Source organism: Leopardus geoffroyi, chromosome C3, assembly GCF_018350155.1.
Source record: "Leopardus geoffroyi isolate Oge1 chromosome C3, O.geoffroyi_Oge1_pat1.0, whole genome shotgun sequence".
Lineage (NCBI taxonomy): Eukaryota > Metazoa > Chordata > Mammalia > Carnivora > Felidae > Leopardus > Leopardus geoffroyi.
In genome coordinates this window covers 48,859,120-48,886,017 of record NC_059338.1, presented here as the reverse complement: position 1 = coordinate 48,886,017, position 26,898 = coordinate 48,859,120, and the positions used below count along the sequence as shown (strand labels likewise).

At 37.5% G+C, this 26,898-nt stretch overlaps 1 protein-coding gene across 11 annotated transcripts in view; it reads left to right on the top strand.

The window, feature by feature from the left end:
* Positions 1–26,898, top strand: part of RALGPS2 (Ral GEF with PH domain and SH3 binding motif 2) — a 201,014-nt gene that overhangs the window by 148,237 nt on the left and 25,879 nt on the right. For 6 of the 11 annotated variants that reach the window (XM_045452761.1, XM_045452758.1, XM_045452759.1 and 3 more), the window contains 3 exons: positions 397–489; positions 8,050–8,155; positions 10,322–10,413. In XM_045452761.1, the coding sequence (XP_045308717.1) occupies positions 397–489; positions 8,050–8,155; positions 10,322–10,413 (291 nt within the window). Of the gene's footprint in view, positions 1–396; positions 490–8,049; positions 8,156–10,321; positions 10,414–16,540; positions 16,724–17,068; positions 22,764–26,898 lie in introns of those variants that run through there. The other 5 variants (XM_045452767.1, XM_045452764.1, XM_045452768.1 and 2 more) reach the window with 2 other exon arrangements.

Genomic DNA, 26,898 nt, shown 5'->3' with positions numbered 1-26,898 from the left:
GCTCAGTTATAAGCATCCGACTTCGGCTCAGGTCATGATCTGACGGTTCGTGAGTTCAGGCCCTCATCAGGCTCACTGCTGTCAGGCTGTCAGCCTGGAGCCCGCTTCGGATCTCTGTTCCTCTCTGCCCTTCCCCACTTGCATATTCTCTCTCTCTCTCTCTCTCTCTCTCTCTCACACACACACACACACACTTAATAAGTAAATAAATAAGAAAGCAGTAGAGTGTGTTCAGTGAAAGTGACGGGAATGTTGGAGATAACGATTTCAGAAGTGATTCGACTCTAAGGTTAGGCTAAGGTGGCTGGAGTGCAGTGGAGCTCTTGGTCATCAGCACTAAGAAAGTGAAGAAACTGAGAAACTGGTGGTAGTATATTCATGTGTTTGTCTTTCCAGGTAGCATCATGGACAAAGTATTGGGCAGCTTTGTGTGGGACACAGCTTTTTTACTATGCTGCCAAATCTCTAAAAGCTACAGAAAGAAAACATGTAAGTATTCCTCCTCTAAACTGTTAGCAGAGTTGTGCCTCCTCTCCATGGTTGTAAAGAAAGTAGTCCTAATGGAATGCGGCAAGTTGGTTTTTTTCCACATTCTAATCCAGAAGTTCTTCCGTCTATTTCTTGTGTGAGTGCTGTGGTAGAATGATTTTACTTAGGGATACCATTCCAAAGAAAGTCTTGGAATAACTTCCATATTTAGAAGTTTCTTTTTTTGAATGCAATTTTTCCATTGAAAGATCAAAAGTGCACATTACCAATATCTATCTTGGAATCAAAACCTTCCCACGCCTGGGTTTCTTGTTCAGAAAATAGTTGAGTTATTGCTTTGGAGTCTCAGTTCATAACACGTAAAATGTGAAAAATTGAGACCATCATCTAATGTTCTTTCCACCTCGATTTCTAATGGAGTGATTTTTCCCAACAGTAAAGAGGAACAATGGTTACTATGCTCACTGAAGTCCACTTTCTTGTGCTGCATGTTACTTAGAAGCCTCTCAGTGCTCTTTTCTCAAAATGTAAAGTCGTGCTGTAAATCTTTTCTGCATGCTGTTTTGTTTTTATATGCTAGTGATACAGTCTTTGTAAGGAAGAAATTTTCCTTGTTGCATTAATAAAATCCCCTTGAGAAGAATTTTATTTCTAAGTCATGTATTTTGTGGGAAAATTAAGTGGTTTACCATACTGAGGAAAGGTAAGCTACTAAAAAAAAAAAAAAAAAAAAAAAAAAAAAAAAAAAAATCAAGTCCTTTTACTACATATAAATTACCCAATGACATTGCATAATTCAGAGAAGCTCTTCTTTATTCTTACGGTTTCAGTTTTCTGCAGTTAAACCAGAGGTGTAGAAGAGTACATTTTTTGGTGTAAATGAATGTTGTAAGTGCATCATCACCTTCTTTCCTGTTAGCCAGACCTACACCTCTCAGTGTCCTGCATTTCGTGTTAATCAGTGCCCTGCTCTGCCTTCGGGTTTAAGTATATATGTTTCCTTAAACAGTACATTGCTTCATTTTTTAACTATGCCTGAATGAAATCATGAATTCTGAAGTTCTGGCTTTTTTGCCCACTATTATCTTACAGTTATTTACATATAGTCCTCACATTGAAGTAAAGGACTATTTTTTGTATTTCTGGTCAAAGTGACTAATGCTCATTCACCCACCAGAGTTACACAGACTCTTTCCACCAGAACATTTTGCAGAGTAATTGCTTCTAATTAATACCGCTGTCCTCAAAGGGAGGAAAAAAGGTTGCTGTAGCTAAATGAAGTCCTTTATCTTCAGATATAGTTAACTCTTCACATAGCCACTGTGAGATGCTTGCCTCAGTTTCACTTAGTTGATGATTATAAAGTAGCTGTTCAAAATTAAATGGTTTTTTTTCTCTAACTTTAACTAGAAAGAAGCCTAATAAAATTAGCATAGTGGCCTGTAAGGAAATCAAATTGAGTGCCTAGGAAAAGGACTATATTCCTAATCTCTTGATTAAAGCTATTAAGATTAAAAAAGGAATTATAAGAACAACATAGAAGATATAGAGACAGGGTCATGTTCATTTTAGAGTATCAATTTTAGAAGAGATGTGGCACAGGACTAAAAGCAATGAAGGAAAAAACTTTGCAAAATCATTTTCAAACAAAATTAAAATATGAATTGGAAGAAAATATTGGCTATATGTAAGCAATAGATAAAGGATTAAAATCTGTTCTATAAGCACAGCACCACCTATGTAGTATTCTTGCCAAAAATGTAACCTGAATCTAATCATGAAGAAACAATCAAATCCAGATTGTGAGACATTTTACAAGACAACTGGCTTGGTAGTTGGAGAGTTTGGTAGATGGAGGGGGGCGGGGGGACAAGAGGACTGTTATAGGTTAAAAGAGACTGAAGAGTCTGAGAGATAAATGCAGTTGTGTATTTTTGTTGGATCCTGGAAGTGATTTTTTTTTTTTTTTTTTTTGAACTACAAAGATCTTAATTGGGACAATTGAAGAAATTTAAATATGAACTTTAAAAACGACGTGTCTGTTAAATTTCTTAGATACTTACGTTGTGGTTATATGGAAATACATTCGTAGAGTATACATGCTGAAATATTTAGGACTCAATATTATGATGTCTGTAGGTCAAAGAGATCAAGCAAATGCACAAAATGTAGATATGTGGGTAACCACTGACATTCTTTCAACTTCTCTGTAGTTTCAGCCTTTCAAAATTAAAAGCTAGAGGGGAAAAAAATCACTAATGAAAATAACGCCTGTTCATATGTCTATAAATGCTGAAGGAAGAAATCTGGAAGCCTACAAACCTATATTTTATTACTCTCTATACATCTTTTTTCCTATGAGGAACAGTATAAGCTTGGCAGGGTAGAATAACTGGGGAGAGAGAAGAGGACTCATATGTCTATATTTTTGGATGTTTTAAAATAACATTCACTGTAAAAATATTTTAATGGAAGTTTATTCATGGTAAGAAAAAGTTTTTGCAGGTATGTTTGAACCTATCTCTGTATGGTGCAGAAAGAATAAATATTGTTCGATTAGTTCATTTTTAAAAACCAAGACTGCACCTGAAAAGAAATCTGTAACAAAACTTAAGGCCTTCTACAACTTAGAATAAAACAGGAGGAAAGAAAAAGGGAAAGAAGAGATAAATAGAAGATGAAATATAAGTGGCTAATAAACATGAAAGGATGATCGACCTCATTAGCTATCAAAAATGTAGATTAAAAAGATGCCCTTTTTTACTTTTAGGCAAAAAGTTTAAAGATTGATAATACAGCATTGGGCATGGTGTAGGGAAACACAGACTGTTATTTGCAGAAATTTAAATTGCTATTGTTTTTGTGGTGGGCAGTCCTAGTCAATATTTAACTTAATGATGACCAGCGATTCCTTATCTGATAATCTGGCCTGTGGAAATCCTTGAACAAGTGCACAAAGATACCTGTAGAAGCATATTCTTGTAGTGTTTATAATAGCAGAAATCTATAAACACTCAAAATACTTATCAATAAGGAATTACTGGCAAGTGAAAACCACAAGTCAGAGTATACATACGCCCCTGTTTGTACAGATGACCTTTGAACAGCTAGGTTAGGAGCACCTACCCTGGCTCCTTCCCACTCCCGTGCAGTTGAAAATCCAGCTCCCCAAAAATGTAGCTACCAGTAGCCTACTGTTGATCAAAAGCTTTACCAATAACATGAAGAGTTTATTGACATATTTTGTATATTGTATGTGTTATATGATGTTTTCTTACAATAAAGGAGGCTGGGGGGAAATGTTAATAAAATCATAAGAAAAAAATACACTTACTGTATTGATCCAAGAACTGCATATAAGTGGACCTGCGTGGTTCAAACCCATGTTGCTCAAGGGTCAAGAGTCAACTGTATATGAAAACCAACAGTATCAAAAAAGTCTTTGATGGGGCACCCAGGTGGCTCAGTCGGTTAAGCATCTGACTTCAGCTTGGGTTGTGATCTTAACGTTGGTGAGTTCGAGCGCCACGTTGGGCTCTGTGCTGACAGCTCAGAGCCTGGAACCTGCTTCGGATTCTAGGTCACCCTCTCTCTTTGCTCCTCCCACACTTACTTTTTCTCTCTCTCTCTCTCTCTCTCTCTCTCTCTCTGTCTGTCTCTTTCTCTCTCAAAAATAAACAAACATTAAAAAAATAATAAAAAAAGTCTTTGGGGGGTGCCTGGGTGGCTCAGTCGGTTAAGCAGCAGACTTCGGCTCAGGTCATGATCTCGCGGTCCGTGAGTTTGAGCCCCGCGTCAGGCTCTGTGCTGACAGCTCAGAGCCTGGAGCCTGTTTCAGATTCTGTGTCTCCCTCGCTCTGACCCTCCCCCGTTCATGCTCTGTCTCTCTCTGTCTCAAAAATAAATAAACGTTTAAAAAAAAAAAAAAGTCTTTGGTGTAAATGCATAGACAAGGGTCCAGAGGGCTCCACCCTGAACGGTGATGAATTTTGGGGAGTGGGATGAGATTCAGCTGGTGGTCAAGAGGCACTTTTACTCCCTATGCTTTGGCCCTCTATACAAAGAGACTTACATTGCTTGAGTTACTTTTTTTTTTTTAAGGTTAGGAAAAGAACATTGGAAAATCATGCTGTTTGCTTTGACATAAATTATAAGCTGTCAAATCAGCAGTTCTGGAGTATTGCCCGTTTCATTTTTGATAGTATTAAAACTTTGTAATTGGCTTTCATTTTTGTAGTGCCCCTGTCGTTACAAGTAATGTGCTGTGTTCATACTTTTTCCCATTACTTTAAAATTGTGAAACGTGTGAAGGGTGTGTGGTGTACATGTACACTTTAAGGAGTAATAAAATGAATGCCTTTATAACTCTCCACCCAGCATAAGAAACAGTGAAACCATCTACATCTTCCCAGAGAGCATCTTCTTCCTTCTGTCCAGCCTGTCACTATCCTGAATTTACATTCATTACTGCTTTTTTTCTTTACTTTACAGATTTCCTTAACACATTTTTTTTAACTGTACCTGAATAGATTCACATACATAGTCTGAAGCACTACCTTTTTTGCTTAATACTATATTGTTGAGATTCATCATTGTTGATGCATATAACTGTCACTTTTTTCTTTCCACAATTGAATAGTCTTCCATTTTATGAATCTTACATAATGTATTCATCATTCTACTGTAGATAGATATTTGGATAGTTGCTAGTTTTTTGCCGTATCTAGCAGTGCCACTGTGAATATTTTTGTGTGTATGTTCTCTAGGAATGCAGATGTTCAACTTTACAAGAAAATGCCAAATAGATTTACACACTCAGCAGTAGCATAGTGAGGTTGAGGCTCCTCATTGTTAACACAATACTTGTCAGGCTTTTAAATTTGGCTAATCTAGTAAATATGAAATGGCACATCATGATTTTAATTTATATACCCCTGATTGCTTAATGAGTTTGAAATTGTTTTCATGTTTATTGGTCATTCATGTGTCTTGTGCAGAATATCTGGGAAAATATTTTGCCTATTGGGTGATAGGTTTTCTAACGAATTGGTGAAAGTTCTTTATATATTCTAGACACTGATCGATTAGTAGTTATATGTTGTAAGTATCTTCTTCCAGTTTCTAATTTGACTTGTTTTTTCAAACTTTCTTTGGGACGTCTTTTACTGAAGAGTTCTTAATTTTAAAGTAATAAAATTTATCTTTCCCTTTATGGTTAGTACTTTCTGAGTCATGTTTTCAAAATTCTTCTCTAACGTGAGATCATTAAGATATTCTGTATTTTCTACTAATGGATTTAGTTTTGCATTGTGCTTTAAAACCATTGATCTACCTGGAATCAGACACGTGTGTGTGTGTAGGTGTGTGTATGCATGAGGGAGGGAGAGCGGGGAGAGAGAGGTGTGATAAGAAATAAGCATTCATCTTCATGTTTTTTCTGCATGGATAACCAATTTTCCTGGCATTTTTTATTGAACGATTCATTCTTCACCAGTCTGCAGAGCCCACTCATGTCATATGAGTTTGCATCTCTGTGCCCATCTCTATGCTCTCTTCAACTTCCATTGCCCTGTCCATCCCTGTCCCGGTAGCCCATGGTCTCAAATACTGTAGCTTTATGAGTCTCGATGTTTATCAGGGCAGGTCCTACCTAATTGTTCTCAGGAGTATATTGGCTATTTCTGCTGCTTTGCCCTTGCATATAAATTTTAGAATCAGCTTATCAAGTTCCATGTAAAACCGTATTGAAATTTTTTTTTAATGTTCTTTATTTTTGAGAGAGAGAGAGAGACACAGAGTATGAGCAGGGGAAGGGCAGAGAGCGAGGGAGACGACACAGAATCTGAAGCAGGCTCCAGGCTCCCCAGCTGACAGCACAGAGCCCGACACGGGGCTCAAACCCAGGAACCGTGAGATCATGACCTGAGCCGAAGTCGATGCTTAACCAGCGGAGCCACCCAGGCACCCCCAAACCCTATTGAAATTTTTATTGAAATGACACTGAATCTATAGATCAATTTAGGGAGAATCAAATAGGGAGATCTATACAAATCACACCTTTTTCTTCATCTCATGGTATTTCTTCATTGATTTATGGCTTCTTGAATACCTTTGAACTGTTACACTTTCCCGTATGCCTTGTTACATGTATTGCTCTCTTATAAATGACTATTATATTTCTAGTGTATAGAATTACATTTGACTTTCATACTGATCTTTTCCAAGCATCCTTGCTAATCAAACTTATTAATTTGGTAGGTTTGAGTGGATTTTCTGTGTCAATATTATCATCTGTGAGTAATGGCAGTTTTATTTCTTCCTTACTTTTACACCTTTTATTTCCTTTTTGTTGTCATATCAAGCTAAGTCTTTAAATTCTGTGTTGAGTGGATGTAGCAATGGTGGGCATCCTTGTCTTGATACCGATTTTGAAATGTTTTTAGAATTTTACCCTTGAGTGTGTGTATTACAGGGTTTTGATTTGGGAATTTTTTTTTTTTCTTTCCTGCTTCGTTTTGGTTTGGGTTTTATGTAGGTTTTGTTTGTTTGCTTGATGGATACTCTTCATTGAACTAGAAACTTCTCTTCCATTCCTAGTCTATCACAGACTTGCATTATATTTTACCAGATGGTTTTATTTTGCATCAGCTGAGTTGAGCGTATTTTTTCTTTTTAATCTGTTAATATGGTGATTTGCTTTAATAACTTTTCTATAAGTTAAAAAAAGATTTTTCTAAAGTTGAACTAATTTTACTTTCTTGAAATAAATCCAACTAAGTTGCATTAGTTGATTTCTAACATTAAATCAACCTCACATTCCTCGGATAAATCCAGTTTGTCATATATATCAGCTTTTTATACACCAATACTTAATATTTTTTCATTTATGTTTATGAATGAGATTAACCTAATTTTCTGTTCCTTTATAACAGCCCTTTTTTCATTACATTTATTTCATGTTATGTATAACTTTAAAAACAAGAATAGAAAAGTAACAAACATGCCAAGAATACCTTTTTTTTGAGAAATACAAGTAAGAATATACTATTAAGAATTGTCTGATAGCATTGCTGACTTAGTAAATCATCAGGTTTAAGATAACAACCCGTATTACATTGTACACGTTAAAATTCCACAGTGTTGTATGTTAATTACATCTCAGTAAAGCTGAGTGAGAAAAGATAACACCTTGATTAAAATGCAGGTATGTTTCCTATAAGCAAGGAGTGAGGGGCAACATAGTAAGGAACAGAAAAAAACAACATAGATGAATTTACCAAACCCAGCAAAAGATCATGCTTTTAGGTAATTGAGACTCAGACAGTTACACTTTGATAAAGAGTTGAAGCTATGAAGGATCTGGAAAGTAGGAGACTACCTAAAGAGGGCATACTTAAATGGAGTTTAGTTGTAAGTAAAAGGCTGTGAGCAGACTTGACCAACATGGAGTCACAAATCTCACCTCTCAGTGGGAGAAACTGAAAATATGCTCCCTCTTAAGGTTTGTTTAGTATGAGCCATAAATTTTGTGTTTCCATTAATTATCTTTTTATCTCTCAGTTCAAATCAACATCGAATAAGAACGTATCCGTGGTAGGATGGATGGTGATGATGGCTGATGACCCAGAACACCCAGATCTCTTCTTGCTGACTGACTCTGAGAAAGGTGAATCATTAGAATAACTAGGGTTTAAGGTACTGCGTGTACATAACTTTCAGCTGGCCAAAACCTAGTTTAAGTGGAATACTTGACCAGGAACATGTTTGTATAGTTTTATGTCTTGGAAATATTTCTGTCACATAATATGTAGTAATGATGCCAATATTTTTAGATATCAGTATCTATTATAAGCATATTTTCATTGCTACATGGTCATAAACTTGAAATTAAAAGCCCAGGTAATCCCTAGAGAGCTGAGAACCAGGGAGGGAGGGAGGGAAGGAGGGAGTTGGAGAATCTATAGGCCATGATTTGCCATATGTGCAGCACCCCTTCATTTGTACCCTGAAATTATTATTCTTAAGTTCTAAATGTGACAGAGGTTGTCCTCTAAATGATTTTTATTCATTATTTTTAATTAAATTAATTGGTTGACTCCTATCACTTTCAAAATATGATTTATAATACTTTGCTTGCAATGTAGAGAGAGACTTAAAAATTAAATTATTGGCTGCTGACTATAGGAGTTTTCAAGTGGATCTGAGAAGTTAGACAGTGGGCCAATTAGAATCCGATCCTACCTCCTGACCCTGTGTGCGTCTCTAAGTGGAGACCACAGGCAGCCATCAGAACAGATCTTTACATGATTGCTGCTCTTCCTTCCTAACAGCTGCCAGCTCTTGATGAGCACCTCAAAGGAAGCTAGACAGGAAATTCTTTCATATCTGCCCAGAATCTTCCACTGCAGCAACTCACCACTGAAATTATACTTCTTGACTGTACAGTTATATTTTGATGTCTGTTTATTCAGAATGTATTTTACATCAACAGATACTCTGCTTTTAGGATTTTATAGTATTTTAAGTGAGAACTGAAGCAAATATGTTAGATACAAAAAAAAAATCATGGTAGCAAAATGTCTCATTTGAGATTCAGTAGATTGATTTATAGAGTTAAGGACTCTCAGTATTCTAAATTCAAAGTCCCTGCCCTACTCCCCAAATCCCAAAGACATTATTCATAAAATTACATTTTAAGATCATTTTCATTGGGTTTACTTAACAAATTCTTTATTTTCTTTCAGTTCCCTTAGTGTAGCTCAATAGAACTATTTCCAAGTTGCCGCGGTTTTTGTGACATCTGAACTAATGGCCTTCTGTTAGGGAGGAGAAAGTAGGTAAACAGCAGCTGTGACCAGCTTAACTGTAGATGTGCCTTCTATTCAGATTGATCTGACGTCTGCATCTAAATTCAGCAAGTAAAACAGTATTATTGAACATTAAACATTTGGTGAAGAAAAACTATTGCTTCTGAAAGTGAAAACGTCCTTTGAGTGTTCAAGTCTCAAAGGAAAGCTCTATCATGGCTAAATAAAGGTCAGGCTCTTGGACCATCGAATGCAATTATAAAGGAAAGAATAGAATTCAGTACGAATTGGGAAATAAAAAGAACTTAGGCCCATGAAAAAAGAGAATAAAGCTCAACTTAGGGCAGGCTTCAGTACATGAATCCTTTCTTTTTTCGGTTTATTACCTTAATATATACGATTATATAAGATATATTTATTATGTGTCAGTCTTGAATTAGCATAAGTTCTAAATACACACAAAATGGATGAATTTCTAATTTTCTAAAAGAGGAAAACATGGTTTTTCAGATTTTCCCAGCAAGCCCTCAGTAGACCTGGCAATCTGTAATAATTTTGGCAATTGTAACCGAAAACTAAGAGCATAGTTGAGATTGATGTTAGGTAATTAATCCCTAATTACAGTAGATACTTGGTGTTTAAGTGTCAAACATGTTAAAGTATTTTGCCTGTAAAAACTTAATATTAACATATTCTTCACTCTCCGCCACACACACACAAATCTAGAGGAGCCAAACAATTCTTTTATTTAGGTACACTTTAAAGAGCATTTAAGGAGACAAAAGTACTTCTCTGCCGATTCATAAACAGCAAAATGGTGGCTTTTGGAATTAACGATAGCATGTGAATGTAGCACTGAGAACTCTTCTTTTTATTTATATCAGAAGATCAGGTGTTCGAGGCACAGAATTCTGAAACTGAGAATTCTAGTCGTGTTTTAGTTTGCTCTCTGGTATCTGCCCGAATTATTATATGTCAGAGTCCTTAAAATTTTGTTATTTTCCCCTTGTTTTTGGTAATTTTAGGAAATTCATACAAGTTTCAAGCTGGCAACAGAATGAACGCGATGCTGTGGTTTAAGCACTTGAGTGCAGCCTGCCAGAGCAACAGACAGCAGGTGAGCCGCTCGCCTCCATCCTCATGGTGGGCCCGAACATGGGCCTGTGTTTAACCAGTTCCAAAGGGAAGTAAGGAGACCAGTTTTAAGAATGAAGAGGGAAAACAGTATTGTTTTTATTCTTTTTCTTGTTGTCAGTGGTCAGCAAGATATGAAGTCCACATTTTAGTGAGGAGATAGTCAATAAAAAGTGAACAAAGAGGGGTGCCTGGGTGGCTCAGTTACGCGTCCGACTCTTGATTTCGGCTCAGGGCAGGATCTCCCAATTCGTGAGATCAAACCGAGGTTGCGCTCTGTGCTGACAGTGCAGAGCCTGCTTGGGATTTTCTGTCTTCTCTCTTTCTGCCCTTTTCTCTCTCTTCTCTCTCTCCTCTCTCTCAAAATAAATAAAATTTTTTAAATGTACCAAAAAATGAACAAATAAAATTTGAACTGCTGAAAACTGTATATAGAACTATACAAACTATATAAAAAATAGTTACGTGATATGGAGAGATGAGAGTAGACACCACTTTATTTTTTTTATTAACTCCTAAAATTATTCATTTGATTTTTTTTTTCCTTTAAATCCAAGTTAGTTAACATGTAGTGTAATAATGACTTCAGGAATAGAATTTAGTGATTCATCACTTACATATAACACCCAGTGCTCATCCCAACAAGTACCCTCCTTAATACCCATCACCCATGTAGCCCATCCCCCCACCCAACACCCTGCCGGCAAACCCCCTTTGTTCTCTGTATTTCAGAGTTTCTTATCGTTTGTCTCCCTCTCTGTTTTTGTCTTATTTTTGCTTCCCTTCCCCTATATTCACCTGTTTTGTTACTTAAATTCCACATATGAGTGAGATATGGTATCTGTCTTTCTCTAATTTCACTTAGCATAATACGCTCTAGTTCCATCCACATAGTTGCAGATGGCAAGATTTCATTCTTACTGATCGCCGAGTAATATTCCATTATACACACACGCACACACAAACACACACACACACACACACACACATCACATCTTCTTTATTCATTCATCAGTCAGTGGACATTAGGCTCTTTCCATACTTTGGCTATCGTCAGTAGTGCTGCTATAAACATCGGGGTGCATGTGTCCCTTTGAATCAGCACTCCTGTATTCTTTGGATCAATACCTAGTAGTGCAATTTCTGAGTCATAGAGTAGTTCTATTTTTAATCTTTTAAGGAACCTCCACACTGTTTTCCAGAGTGACTGCAACAGTTTGCCTTCCCTCCAGTGCAAAAGGGTTACTCTTTTTCCACATCCTCACTAACACCTGTTGTTGCCTGAGTTGTTAATTTTATTTTTTAAATTTTTTTTAAAAATGTTTGTTTATTTTTGAGAGAGAGAGGGAAAGACAGAGCGTGAGCAGGGAAGGAGCAGAGAGCAAGGGAGACGCAGAATCCTAAGCAGGCTCCAGGCTCTGAGCTGTCAGCAGAGTCCAACACGAGACTCCAAACCACGAACCACAAGAGCATGACCTAAGCTGAAGTTGGAAGCTTAACCAACTGAGCCATCCAAGCCCCCACTGAGTTGTTAATTTAATTTTATTTATTTTTAAAAATTATTTTTAATGTCTATTTATTTTTGAGAGAAAGCCAGACAGACTGTGAGCAGGGGAGGGTCAGAGAGAGAGGGAGACACAGAATCTGAAGCAGGCTCCAGGCTCTGAGCTGTCAGCACAGAGCCCAACATGGGGCTTAAACTTACAAACCAGGAGATTGCAACCTGAGCTGCAGTCGGACGCCAAACAAACTGAGCCACCCAAGTGCCCCCCTGAGTTGTTAATTTTAGCCATCTGACAGGTGTGAGGTGGTATCTCACTGTGGTTTTGATTTTATTTCCCTGATGATGAGTGATGTTAAGCATCTTTTCATGTGTCTGTTGACCATCTGGATGTCTTCTTTGGAGAAGTGTCTATTCATGTCTTTTGCCCGTTTCTTCACTGGATTATTTGGTTTTTGGGTGTTGAGTTTGATAAGTTCTTTATAGATTTTGGATACAAACCCTTTATCTCATGTGTTATTTGCAGATATCTTCTCATTCTGTCTGTTGCCTCTTAGTTTTGTTAGTTGTTTCCTTTGCTGTGCAGAGACTTTTTATCTTGATGAGGTCCCAATAGTTCATTTTTGCTTTTGTTTCCCTTGCCTCTGGAGACATGTCAAGTTAAGAAGCTGCTGCAGCCGAGGTCAAAGAGATTGTTGCCTGTTTTCTCTTCTAGGATTTTGATGGCTTCCTGTCTTGCGTTTAGGTCTTTCATCCATTTTGAGTTTATTTTTGTGTATGGTGTAAGAAAGTGGTCGAGGTTCATTCTTGTGTATGTTGCTGTCGGTTTTCCCAATACCGTTTGCTGAAGAGATTGTTTTTTCCTTTGGATATTCTTTCCTGCTTTGTCAAAGATTAGTTGACCATATGTTTGTGGGTCCATTTCTGGGTTCTCTATTCTGTTCCATTAATCTGTGTGTCTGTTTTTGTGTCAATACCATACTGTCTTGATGATTACAGTTTTGTAATACAGCTTGAAGTCCAGGATTGTGATGCCTCCAGCTCTGGTTTTCTTTTTCAGGATTGCTTTGGCTATTCAGGGTCTTTTCTCTGGTTCCATACAAATTTTAGGATTGTTCTAGTTCTGTGAAGAATGCTGCTGTTATTTTGACAGGGATTGCATTGAATATGTGGATTGTTTTGTGTAGCGTTGACATTTTAACAATATTTGTTCTTCCAGTCTATAAGCACAGAATGTTTTTTCATTTTTTTGTGTGTCTTCCTCAGTTTCTTTCATAAGCTTTCTATAGTTTTCAGTGTATAAATTTTTCACCTCTTTGGTAGATTTATTCCTAGGTATTTTATGCTTTTGGTACAGTTGTGAATGAGATTGATTCCTTGATTTCTCTTTCTGCAGCTTCATTATTGTTGTATAGAAATGCAACTGATTTCTGTACATGGACTTTATATCCTGCAACTTTGCTGAATTCATATATCCGTTCTAGCAGTTTTTTGGTGGAGTCTTTTGGGTTTTCCACATACAGTATAACGTCATCTGCGAAGAGTGAAAGTTTGACGTCCTCCTTTCTGATTTGGATGCCTTTTATTTCTTTGTGCTGTCTGATTGCTGAGGCTAGGACTTACAACACTATGTTGAATAACAGTGGTGAGAGTGGACGTCTTTGTCATGCTCCTGACCTTAGCGGGGAAAGCTCTCAGTTTTTCCCCATTGAGGATGATACTGGCTGTGGGTCTTTCGTATATGGCCTTTATGATCTTGAGGGTGTGTTCTTTCTATCCCTACTTTCTTGAGAGTTTTTATCAAGAAAGGATGCCATATTTAGATACAACTTTAAATAAGAGTGAGAGGCACCTGGGTAGCTCAGTCGGCTCAGGTCATGATCTCACAGTTCATGAGTTCCAGCCCCCCATCAGGCTCCGTGCTGATAGCTCAGAGCCTGGAGCCTACTTCAGATTCTGTGCCTCCCCGTCTCTCTGCCCCTCCCCAACTCATGCTGTTTCTTTCTCTCAAATATAAATAAACATTAAAAAAAATTTAAGGGGGGCCTGGGTGGCTCAGTCGGTGGAGCATCCAACTTCGGCTCAGGTCAGGTCTCGTGGTTCACAAATTTGAGCCCCACATCGGGCTCTGTGCTGACAGTGAAGAGCCTGGATCCTGCTTCAGATTTTCTCTCTCTCTCTCTCTCTCTCTCTCTCTCTCTCTCTGCTCCTCCCTGGCTCGTACTCTAACTCCCTCAAGAGTAAATAATAAGCATAAAAAAATTTTTTTTTAATTTAATAAAGAAAGAATGAGCACAAAGATGTCCCGGAAGACATTGACATGAATAACAAGAAGGAGCAGCCATGTGAAGATTAACGGGAACAGAGGTCTGGTAGAGGGAACAGAAAGTTCAAAGTTCCTGAAACTGAAATGAGCTTAAGATGTTCAAAATAGGCAAATGAGGCCATGTTGGTAGAATATAGTGAGAGGCAAAGGAATATAGCCCCAGAGAGGGTAAATTTAGATGGCACTTTAATAAAAATTACTCTGATTCCTCTTTATTCTATTGACTAGATGCAGGTTCCTATAGTTGTAGTGAAACCCCCCCCCAAAAAAAAACCCATGGGTTTGTTTTTATTTTACTGAAACAAAGATGGTCTAATTCAGAGGCTGTAGCTGCAAAGAAGAATGAAGCCACGGTGTTGTTTTCCCCAAACCCTGCTGCAGATCTAAAGTTGAACCATGAACTGTTAGAGCAGACATGATATAAAGATAGCTGCAGTTATGGAAATATGTGTAGATTTTTTTATACACCAGTTTTTAGTTGAGTATATTTGAAGACCATTGACTTAAGGTACCAAAATTCAGAAGTGTTATCTGTAGCTAATTTTGAATAATGTAATACACTATATAAGTTTATATCATTTATAAAAGTATTTTTCACCCTATGCGACATGTCAGGCCCTAAGTTATTACCCCTTTTTTGATAAAGGAAGAAACTAAGTCTCAGACATGCTAAGTGACCTACACAGGGTCAAACAAGTAAATACCTCTATCCTTTAGATCCAGTCTTTCTAAATTTTGTTAGAATAGGCCTTGTTCTCTTAGTGTTTTCGTTTTAGATATATATAGGAAAGACTAAGAGCAGTATTTGATATCATTTTTAGCACCCTCCATTAAGAAGGAAATGATCTACGGGGCGCCTGGGTGGCGCAGTCGGTTAAGCGTCCGACTTCAGCCAGGTCACGATCTCGCGGTCCGTGAGTTCGAGCCCCGCGTCAGGCTCTGGGCTGACGGCTCAGAGCCTGGAGCCTGTTTCCGATTCTGTGTCTCCCTCTCTCTCTGCCCCTCCCCCGTTCATGCTCTGTCTCTCTCTGTCCCAAAAATAAATAAACGTTGAAAAAAAAAAAAAATTTAAAAAAAAAAAAAAAAAAAGAAGGAAATGATCTAGAACAAAGATAACCTTCTGGCCTCTGTCAGGTTAGTGACTGGGACAGAATAAAGGAAACAGACCTCCTTTTGCCTGGACTAAGGTTATGTGCAATGCAGCATAACTTACGTTCTTTAAATGTGCTTAAGGTATTAAGTGTCATTTTTTTTAATCTCAGATTTCAAGATTAATCTAGAAAGTGTATGCATACCAACATAAAGGTTCAATTTCTTTTACTATATTAGTAGACCTCCCAGCTGAAAAAGTCAACCAAATGTGTGTAAATGGGTTTTATTCATTTTTCTCTATACTTGGAAGAATTAGAGTAGCAGCAAATGTATAAATAGAAGGTGTGAAATTTGAAAATTTTTAATAGAAGATTCTGACTCAAATACAACACCTTAAATCACATTCAAGGAACTTAGGAGGAAATGAGCTTATGCTTTATTTAAATATGGGTTTTTTATCACCAGACCTGAGAATTTGTACTTTAAGCACTTTTGAGCATTTGTATTGTAATTTTTTTTTAAGTTTATTGATTTATTTTGAGATAGAGACAGCACAAGCCAGGGGAGGTTCAGAGAGAGAGAGAGAATTCCAAACAGGCTCTGTGCTGTCAGCACAAAGCTCAGTGCAGTGCTTGAACTCATGAACGTGAGATCATAACCTGAGTCAAAATCATGAGTCAGACGCTTAACCAACTGAGCCACCCAAGTGCCCCTGTATTGTATTTGATTTATAATTCAATTGTAAATGTATTGTTAAGGAATTTTTTCATTCCAAAGATGACACATGTAGGAGACTCGCCCACCTTTTTTTTTTTTTTTTTTTTTTTTGAGTATCCTAGGATTTTCAGGAAAAGATTGCTAAAGTGTGAGAGCTATTAAGCTGTTTTAAAGGACAGAGAAAGGACCGTTGAAATAGGGGTATCTCTCCCAGCACACTGATAAGAAAACTGATAGTAAAGGTTAAGAGTGTATTTTAACATGGTGAAAACCTCTTTAGTCCTTGACTAGAGGACTCATCAACTGATTTTTAAAAACAACATATATTCCTATTTCAAAGAGTTATTGTGGAATTTCTCCTCATTAAAATGTGGACTTCGTGGCTTGCTGTTGATTTCTGTAAGGAATGAAATTTGATTCCATCCACTCTATAGGCAGCAAACTATTATATAACCTGTTGATTTTTTTTTTCAGAGTCACAAAGTGTCAGATCAGAATTTATCTAATGATAAGTTTTATTCTTCCATATGTATTTTCATGATGACTTCACAAAGAAATTCTTTGTAACGTTCATTATAAAATGACCTGTGATTTTAAAATGTGATGTCGAAATTCATGGTGATACACATAATGAGAAAATAGATGACAACAAGCACATTTGTGTGAGTCTCACCCTACTTAAGCCGAACTTCTTTTCTGATTCATTTTTTTCACTCAGCAAGCATCTGCTGAGCCCCTGTGTTAGACAAGAAAGACACCGTCTCCACCCTTTCTCCTGTTCCAATTTCAGTTTTTTGGAAAGAGAGTATTAACTCAGTGATTTTCTCAAAAATGTTCTAGCATATTTTATTCATTATTCATAAATGATTGCAGTACCTTCTGTCAAATTCCTTTTATAAAGAGATATTTGGGCTTACTTAAAATGACAAGAAAAGATAAGAAATAATACTTTGAAAAACAACTTTTAAATACTATCAGTTTTGTGATGCTTATATTTTTAAGGTTCCTACAAACTTGATGACTTTTGAGTAAAAGCCTAAGAAAGAAGCGAGGTGAACTATTGCCCCTAAGTAAAAGCAAGGAGCTGATGAAAGCGCCAGCTATAACCAGTTCTGTGCCAGGAGGAGCCCAGAGGCTCCGTCTCAGCCTTTGGAGTTCTGAACCAAAAAAGCACTAATTTCAGGGAATGAAGTGAGATATTCCCAGAGAACAAATTGGAGTTACACAACAAACTGCCATGGACCGCGCTTCTTTTCTCCGAACTGACCTGCAGAAACCACTGCCTTAAAAGAATGAAAGGGAAACCAACATGAAACACCAAATAGTGCGTGTGACTCTTCCGGCGGTGCTGTGCTTGGGATAGATCATAGCTGATTTGCATTTCTTTTAACTTTGTACTAATTTTGGAGGGGGGAATCGCCTTTTTTAGAAACACTTTAAAAAGGAAAAACATATTTCTTATGGGTCATGTGAGGGGCTGGTTTTGAGCTGAGGTGTGAAGATACCCTGCCCAAGTAGGATGCTGCCAGCAGCCTACCTGAAAGGCTGCTTTGGCTTCCAGTAATCTGCAGCCTCACTGGCTTTCCCACAGCAAGAGTTTAGGAATTAGACGTGTTCACAATGTGAGTGGTTGGGATGTGTTCGGGGTTGGGGGTGGGGTTTGCTTTGAATGAGGGGAGTTTTTTTTAGACACTAAAGTTCTGAAATATAGTACTGTATGGGGAACCTCATTTCCTGCAGGAGGCATAAAGGCTGAGTGTTCCTGTTTCAGACGCTCTTTCAAGTGGGCTCCAGAAAACATGGTTGTTTTTAACTGGGTTTGAAGTTTAGCCTTTTATTTGAATTCATTGTTGGACCACAGATCTGCTTAGGAAAGAACAGTAATCCCAACCTAAACTTTTCTGAGATTTTACAGTAACTACATTTTTTTCAAGTTAATTGAATTAACCCTCTGCCAGTCACTGGTGATTTTTGTTATCAAAGTGATGTATTGATATTTCATCAGAATATTTTCTTTTACAAGGTGTAATGTATACAATGCCAGTTTTTTTTATTAGTCATTTTCATTATTTTTGTTAAATAGGAGATTCAGGGTCACATTTGTTTATAAGAGCTTCCACATGTGTATGTGTGTATGTATTTTATTATAAGGCATACGAAATAATTTTAAAAGGGAAAAAGGGGAAAGATTGAGATTCTGGGAATCTTCAGTTTATCAAAACTTTCCTTCTCCCATAACTTTCCTTTATAAAAAACATTTTTCTGAAAACTTACTGTTGGTCCCTGCCATGAAACCATTATTTCATCAGTAGTTGACCAAGCTGTTTTGTGAGAGCTCTTCTACACAACAGTACATTTAATTTCCAGAATAAATGTTGAATTGCAGAAAGAAAAAAAAGTTCAAAGGTGAACTGCCTTAGAGTTTTAACAAAAAAATGGCACTTGGACAATAGCTATGTGTTAGATGCTGTAAGCTCATGGGGCACTGTGTAATTTAGCAGTGGCCCAGAGTAAGAAATGCTTTTTGACTGATACCTTCCAATAAACTTGTAATACTTTGGGCCTCACATAAAATTTCTTACATTTGCATTCTTAGAGAGTTTTATACTTTTTTTAATCATCAATATTTCACTCTTGAAACTTAAATATTAAACAGAAAATATTGCCCACAGAATAATTAGCTAAAAATCTATCCAAAGGAAAGTAGAAGAGCTTTTGGGAAAGGATATGAACAGTTCAAATATTTTTCTCATATAGCACAGTTAGAAATACCATTATTTCTGGTTTTGTGGAATGTGACAGAGGCTAGAGAGGGCAAAATGTTGCCTGTGGTAAATGATTTTTCAGTTAATGACCTCCCAGGCTGAACCCACGTCAGGTACATAGGAAGATACCACGTGCATAGCCAACAGTATTACTACATAGACCTTGCACATCTTTCTTTGGTTTTGCATTTTTAAAAAATTCCTTAATTTGTCTATTTCTCTTCAGAAATAAGTGTTTTTAACAGTGTATGTGCTTTTTAAAATACTGTGGATGAAAACCCTGTGGATTTTTTACTATTATGTTCTCATAAATAAGCTAAAGTAGATATGTTGTAGGTTAACCATATTTGTGGAGATTTGCAACTGAAGTCAGAGCCTGACATCACACAGTTTTGCCAAAGAGAGAGCTAAACTGGAAGACGTGTTTGATATTTTCAGCTCTAAACGTTAAGGGATGCTTGCACAGAGAAAGAGTAGCGTTCAAATGTGGTGAACAGTCCCCGTATAGGATTGTGGCCTCCGGCTGACCGAAACTCTTAACATAACTGTGCAGTAGAAGTAGCCATTGCTCTTCTGTCTTCAAATTTGTCTATTCAAAAGATTATACGTTGCTTTTGAGGATTATTTTAGCATTTGAAGCAAATGGAAACCAGTGAAAGCAGGGAATTAAAATAGCATAGGTGAATTTTTGATCTATAATTCACCAAATGATCTAACAATTGAAACAAAGAAAATAGGTCACCAAAATAATATTAAATATTTAGGTAGTTTATTAGTAGAAAGATGAAATTTTTTCCTCTTATTAAGCCTACGCTTAATAAATTAGTAAACGAGTGACTCCAAAGCTTGAGATTTCTATCAATATTACACTCATTTTTTTTCTCCTAGCCGAGAACAACTCATTAGAAATTCCATTATAATTTAAATTTAAGCTAGTTTACAATAAGCATAAATATTGGCATATTATACTGCCTGGTGTAGTAGTGTATAATACTAGCCAGAATACAATTTGAGGCACATGTAATTTAACAGTTTATTTGAACACGGAAGCTTATTTTTCATGCAGAAGTAACATCAGTTTTTAAAATACAACTATAAAAATACCTGCATAATAATGGCCTTCAGAGCACTGGCTTCAGTTTCATGCCCCCTCCGGGGTTTGGACTTCGCTGTTTTGTTTTCTTTTCTTTTCCTTTTTCCCCAGAGGTATTATTTTTACCGTAATCTTCAAACTATAAGAATTGAAAGAGAACTAATCAAACACACCTTCCTATAGCATTTTCCTCACTATGTAAATATTATTAATTTTATAAACATTACAAAAAGGGATCCCAACAATTTGAGTATTTTTTTTTCCCTAGGTCTGTGCTTCAATGACAATCTTTTTTTTTTTTTCTTCTGCATAAAAAATGCCATATGACTATTGCACTACCTTCTGTATGGACTGTTACGGTATTGGGTCCCCCGGTATGTCAAGAGTTAGGGTGTTTATAGCTGCAGAGTTTTAATAAGTGGCTTTATTCCTCTTCTGGGTGACTTACAAAAGAGCCCAAGGAGCATTATTGTTGCAGAAGGAATGTTTACAGTCTCTAGTGTCTACACTGTGTATTAGTTGACACGGGGGCCCTCAAAGAACAGCCTAGCCTGTCGCTCTCTTGGGGTTACTAGAATTTACCTGGCCAAATGACTTGAGCAGAAGTCTTTTTTTTTTTTTTTCTTAAGCTTAAATCTGTAAACTATACACCTTTACTGCTGAAAACAAAACTATAAAGCATCGTATTAATTGGAAACCAATAATAATAGTAGACTTAATCCATTGACTTCTTAAAAGAATATATCCATTATTGATTTTCTTCTTGTTTTTTGAGGCACGTTCCTTTCCACCCAGTTTTTAAACGAACCTGTTACCTTCTGCAAATGCAGGGTACCAGTGTTGCTTAACAGAAGGTAATTTTTAATAACAGAAATCTTCTGATTCAAAGGATCTCTTTTTGAAAATGAAGATGAATTTAGCTGTGCCCCAGTGGAACTATAGTATTGCTGTCACATGGACAAACGATCCAAAGCAAGTGGTGAGGTTTACCTGACTTCTTCGGTGGTCTTTTAGGGTTTGTTTTTATTTTCTGTCTCTTCTTTCATACTGGTTTTTTCAGACATAGTAAATTTATGGTTTTACAGCCAGAGTGATACTCTGTTTTTTCTAAGCTTTGAGAAAAAACATTGTTACGTAATCGCATTGAGGATCATTGTTTTCCACGTGAAGTCAACCTTTTTTAAATGATTTAATAAGTACTTCTTGGTTTTGCTCCCCCTAAAAATGGCTTGTGAATAAAGTGACCTCTTTTTTTTCCCCCCCCCCCGTTCCGAGGATTCTAATGAAAGATATGTGCATGCAAACTCTTTCAGGTTATTGAAAGCAGTTTCATTATACCAGTATCTCAAGTGGTAGTGTGGGGAAAATTTGGTCAGTGCCTTAACAATTTGAGGACCAATTTTAGGGCATCAAATACGACGATAATCCTCTGCCCTGTTGCTTGTCGGATTTCAGGAGTGTGTGCTATCCTGTGTCCACCAGCTTACTCTTTCTCACAGCAGGTGCAAGACAGTCTGTACACAGGCCTCCAGGCAGTTGCTGCTGTCCTCCTTGGTCTTGATTCTTCTTTAGACGGGCTCCCTCCCTGCCCCTCTCCTGCCAGGGGAGATTAAAACGAAACCCGCCCAAATCAACCTTTAGATGCGCGCTTTTATGAACAGCTTTGAAGAGCATCCATCCAGCTGAGTTTGGTTTTATTTTGTGTTGTTGATGTTGTCGTTTTGAGCATAGATTTAATTCTAAAGACCTTTCAGAAAATCCCTAGAAGAATACATTATAGCCAGAAGGATTTGTTGAGATCTTATTAAAGCTACTGAAATCTTGTAATGATAATCTCTTTGACAAAAAAGTGAAATTTAGATTGGTTCATTCTTACATTTAAATAAGACTCAGAACAAACAGGCAGTCACTTAACCTACCAGTTCTTGTTTGCTTGAAAATACTATTGCAGGAAAGTGAAAATAACTCTAATGTCTAAATTAAAGGAAAGCTAAGAGACTAAACTAGCTTTCTCAGTCAAAACAAAACTTGGAAACATTTTGCTTCTGAGACTCTTGCAAGATGAACGACTGTTCAACTGAGTCAAGATGCTATTTTCACATTTTTTAAGGGCTAGTATGTTTCAGAATACAGAAGTAGATATCGTCTTTAAAGAGTTAACTGATCCTTAAGGGTTATTAACAGGATTTAAATTTTGATTCTAGTCACCTGGCCTTGCAGAGTGGTGATGGGATGAAAGGAATGGAATGCATATAGTGCTTTGGGATGAGACTTTTAATAGACCAGAGAGATTTTCATAAATATTATCTGTGTTTTAGATACTAACAGATATTAACTTTCCCCTAAAGATATCACCTATTAGAACTACTCATAAATAGAGTCCAGTAATCATGACTTACCAGGTCTGACACAGTAGCTGCTCATAAATCACCAGACTCTCAAGAGTTTCTACATCTTGATTATTGACAAATTTATTGTTTTATAGCCCAGTGCAGTGTGTATGTGTGGGGAGGACCGGGGAACTCGTTCACAATGTCATCTAAAGGAGATAAACATCTGTGGGCATAAATATCCCAGTGATGATAATATACAGGAAAACACAAGCCATTTTTATTCTTCTTTATCCCAGTTAACCTGAGGTACTCCCGTGATGAAGCGCTCAGTTGCACTATGACCTCCCTGAGTGATGTGCAGCTTGGTTCCTCTCTCATTTTTTGTTTCTGTTTAATATGCAGATGTGAGTGTGAGATCTTCAGTGTGTTTGCATAAGCTAACTTAAAATGAATTTAAGTACAGTTTTCTGAAATATTTCTATTGAAATAAATTACTTAAAAATATAGATTGTGTGGGGATAATTTGTTGCCATATTTATATTTTTATCATTAACTTTTTTTTTTTATCTTCTTATTATTTACTTATTTTGAGAGAGGGAGAGTGCAAGCTGCGGAGGGGCAGAGAGAGGGAGAGAATCCTGAAGCAGGGCTCAATCCCACAGGCTGTGAGGTCGCGATCTGAGCCGAAATCAAGAGTCGGACGCTTAACCAACTGAGCCACCCAGGCTCCTGCATCACTAACTTTTGAAATGCATTTCATCATTAAGTTTTAAATAAGTTCTCTAACTTGATATTTTTCTCTTTCTAAACCAATCGACAAAGTTTTTGTTGGTACAGGAAGCTTCTGTCTGGGTACGCTTCAGTTGCTCTTCTCTGTGCTGGAACGAGGGTGCGCTCTGGCAGGTTGACAGATGGGGTCTGGAGGAATAGAGGCCATGGATATAATATTTCCAACTTCATCTCCACGCTCCAAGCATATGATATGCTATGAACAGTCCCCAGAGAGGCCTTCTTTGCTAATACGTACTGTATTTCATAGTTTCTAAGACATGACATTAAATCGTAAGAAGTGCAGAAACAGCTGGGTTGAGTCTCCCATGAGTCATTGGCTGAGGTGTCGGTCATGCGTTATCTAAGAATTCCACGTGAGCTTGCCCCTAAGATCCAGGCTTCACCAGTGTTCTCACCTTGCTAATGGCCTTTGGAAATTTTCACTGTCCCCGCACTGGAATGAAAAGAGTGACAATTCTCTGATGGGGTCAACCTGTCTTTCCTTCACACAGTGCCACCTTTGTCCTACAGAGTTTTCCATATGTGCACGCTCAGTTTCTGGCTTCCCTTTTCTGTTTCATTAGTGCTTGTCTGTGAGCCAGTACAAGCATACTTGTACTTCACAGGTACTGTATTTTGTACAAAGTGCAGGTTTGTGGCAGCCCTCCTTCGCACAAGTCCGTCGGCGCCCTTTTTCCGACAGCACTTGCTCACTTTGTGTCTCTTGTCACGTTTTGGTAATTCAGTATTTCAAATCCTGTCATTATTACCATGTTGGTTCTAGTGATATGTGATCAGTGATCTTCGATCTTGTTGTCATTGTTCGAAGGCACCACAAACAACACCCATATATAAGACCACAGACTTACTTCAGGAAACGTGTGTATTCTGACTGTTCCACCAGCTGGCCACTCCTCCGTCTCCCCCTCTCCTTGGGGGGAGAAATAAGCTTAGTGAAAAAATCAAGTTAGGCTAAAAGGTCTCTTGCACCAAACAGTTGGGCAAGTTGTGAGTGCAAAAGGAAAGTTCTTGAAGAAAATTAAAAGTGCTACTTCGGTGAACACACAAATGATTCGAAAACAAAACAGCCTTCTTGCTGGTATGGTCTGGACAGAAGTTCAAACAGCCAGAGCAAGGCTCTAGCTCTCTTCAATATCATGAAGACAGAGAGGTGAGGCAGCCGCAGAAGAAAGGTTGGAAGCTAGCAGAGCTGGTTCTTGCGGTTTAAGGCAAGAACATCTCCACACCATACAAGTGCAAGGTGAGGCAGGAAGTGCCCCAGAAGATGTAGCTAAAATAAAAGGAAGGTAGTTACGTTAAACGATGGATTTTAAGTGCAGATGAAACAGCCTAATCCTGGAAGAGGATGTCATGTAGGGCTTCGATAGCTAGAGAAGTCAGTGCCTGGCTTCAGAGGAAGGCTGACTCCTACGTTTGGGGGCTAATGCAGCTGGTGACTTTAAATTGAAGCGCATGCTCTGTTACCATGCCAAAAATCCTAGAGCCCTTAAGAATTAGGTTAAATCTACTCTGCTTGGGCTCTGTAAATGGGACAAAACCTGGATGACAGCACTTGTGTTCACAACATGGTTTCCTGAATATTTTAAGCCCACTGTTGAGACCTGATGCTCAGAAAAGAAAAAGATTTAATACATGCTGCTCACTGACAATGTATCTGGTTATCCAAGAGCTCTGATGAAGAGGTACAATGAGATTAATGTTGTTTCTTTTCTTTTTTTTTTTCCCCATGTCTGTCTAGAGATATCTTTGTATCTCTAGCATTTATTTTTTTTCTACTTTTACAAAAATATTTTTTTCATTTATTAACATTTTTTCATTTACATCCAAGTTAGCACATAGTTCAATAATGATTTCAATATATGTGTGTATACACACATACATACACACACACCACATCTTTATCCATTCACCCATTGGGGGACATTTGGGCTCTTTCCATTTTTGGCTATTGTTGATATCACTGCTATAAATGTTGGGGTGGATGTGCCCCTTCAAAACAGCACTCCTATATCCCTTGGATAAATACCTAGTAGGGCAATTGCTGGGTCATAGGGTAGTTCTATTTTTAATTTTTTGAGGAACCTCCATACTGTTTTCCAGAGTGACTGCACCAATTTGCATTCCCAGATTAATGTTTCCATGCGTGCTAACACAATTCTACAGTCCATGGTATCATAGGAGTAATTTTGACTTTTAAGTCTGAATTTTTAAGAAATGTATTTCATAAGGGTATAGCAGTCACAGGTAATGATTCTTCAGATGGCTCTGGGCAAAGTAAATTGAAAACCTGGAAAGGATTCATTCGAGATGCCATTAAGAATACTCATGATTCATGGCAAGAGGTCCAAGTATCAATATGAATAGGAGTTTGGAAGAAGTTGATTCTGACCCTCACAGAAAACTTTGAGGGGTTCAGGAGAACTTCAGCGGAGGAACTGCTGAGCTGGTGGAAATAGCGTGAGAACTAGAATTAGAAGCAAAGAAAGTGTTTTCCGGAGATGGAATCTACTCCTGGTGAGGTTGTCGTGAAAATTGTTGAGATGACAACCAAGTATTTAAAATATTACATAAATTTAGTTGATAAAGCAACAGCAGGTTAGAGAGGATTGACTCTTAATTTTGAAAGAAGTTCTGTGGGTAAAATGCTATCAAACAGCATCGCATGTCACAGAGAAATCCTCACGAAAGAGTCAATTGATGAAGCAAACTTCATTGTCTAATTTTAAGAAATTGCCAGAGTCACCCCAACCTTCAGCAACTACCACCCTGAGCAGTCATCAGCCATCAACCCCAAGGCAAGACCCTTTACCAGCAAAAAAAAAAAAAAAAAAAAAAAAACCTGACTCGCTAAAAGCTCAGATGATGGTTAGCATTGGTATATACATTGGGTTTTTTTTTTAGACATAATTCTGTTGCACACTTAATATACTACAGTATCCTGTAAACATAATTTTTATATGTACTGGGAAACAAAAAAAAGTCTTTTGACTCACTTTATTGCAGTGGTCTGGATCCCAAGCCCACACTATCTCTGAGGTATGCCTGTACCGTATTGTCTTCATTACTATGTTGCTACAGAAGTCTTGATATCTAGTAAGGTAATTACATTGTTCTCCAAATTTGCCTTAACTGTCTTGATGCGTCTTCTCAATGAATTCTAGAATCACTGTGTCAAAATAGAGAAAACACTTTTGGTATTTTTATTGGAATTGCTTTAAATTCATAGAATGAATTTGAGAATTAAGTGTTTAAACATTTATTCCTTTCATCTACAAACACGAAATATCTCTCCATTCACTTGAAGACTTACACCCATTACCTTGTTGAACTCCCTTATCTCATTCTAATCATTTGTCCAGTATGATTCTGTTGTCATGTGAGCTGTGAAAAAGGTGAATGGGAGAAAATATTTGGAGTTTATAAAAGAAAGGGTTCATATCAAGAACGTGCAAAGGGGCACCTGGGTGGCTCAGTCGGTTGAGCATCTGACTTTGGCTCAGGTCATGATCTCACCATTCGTGAGTTCGAGCCCCGCATCAGACTCTGTGCTGACAGCTTAGAGCCTGGATGGAGCCGGCTTCAGATTCTGCGTCTCCCTCTCTGCTCCTCTCCCACTTGCACTCTGTCTCTCTTAAAAATAAACATTTTTTTAAAGTTGTAATAAAAATAAATGTATCATCTCATTTAGTCTTGAAAATACACCCTCCTCTCACAAGAGGTCCTTTAAAAAATTTTTTTAAAGGAACATACAAGGAATTTTTGCCAGTCGGGTAAGAAAATTTATTCAGTAGAAAAATGTGCTGGAGGAAACGAGTAGACAGTTTACAGAAGAAGCCTGTGGGGCTAACC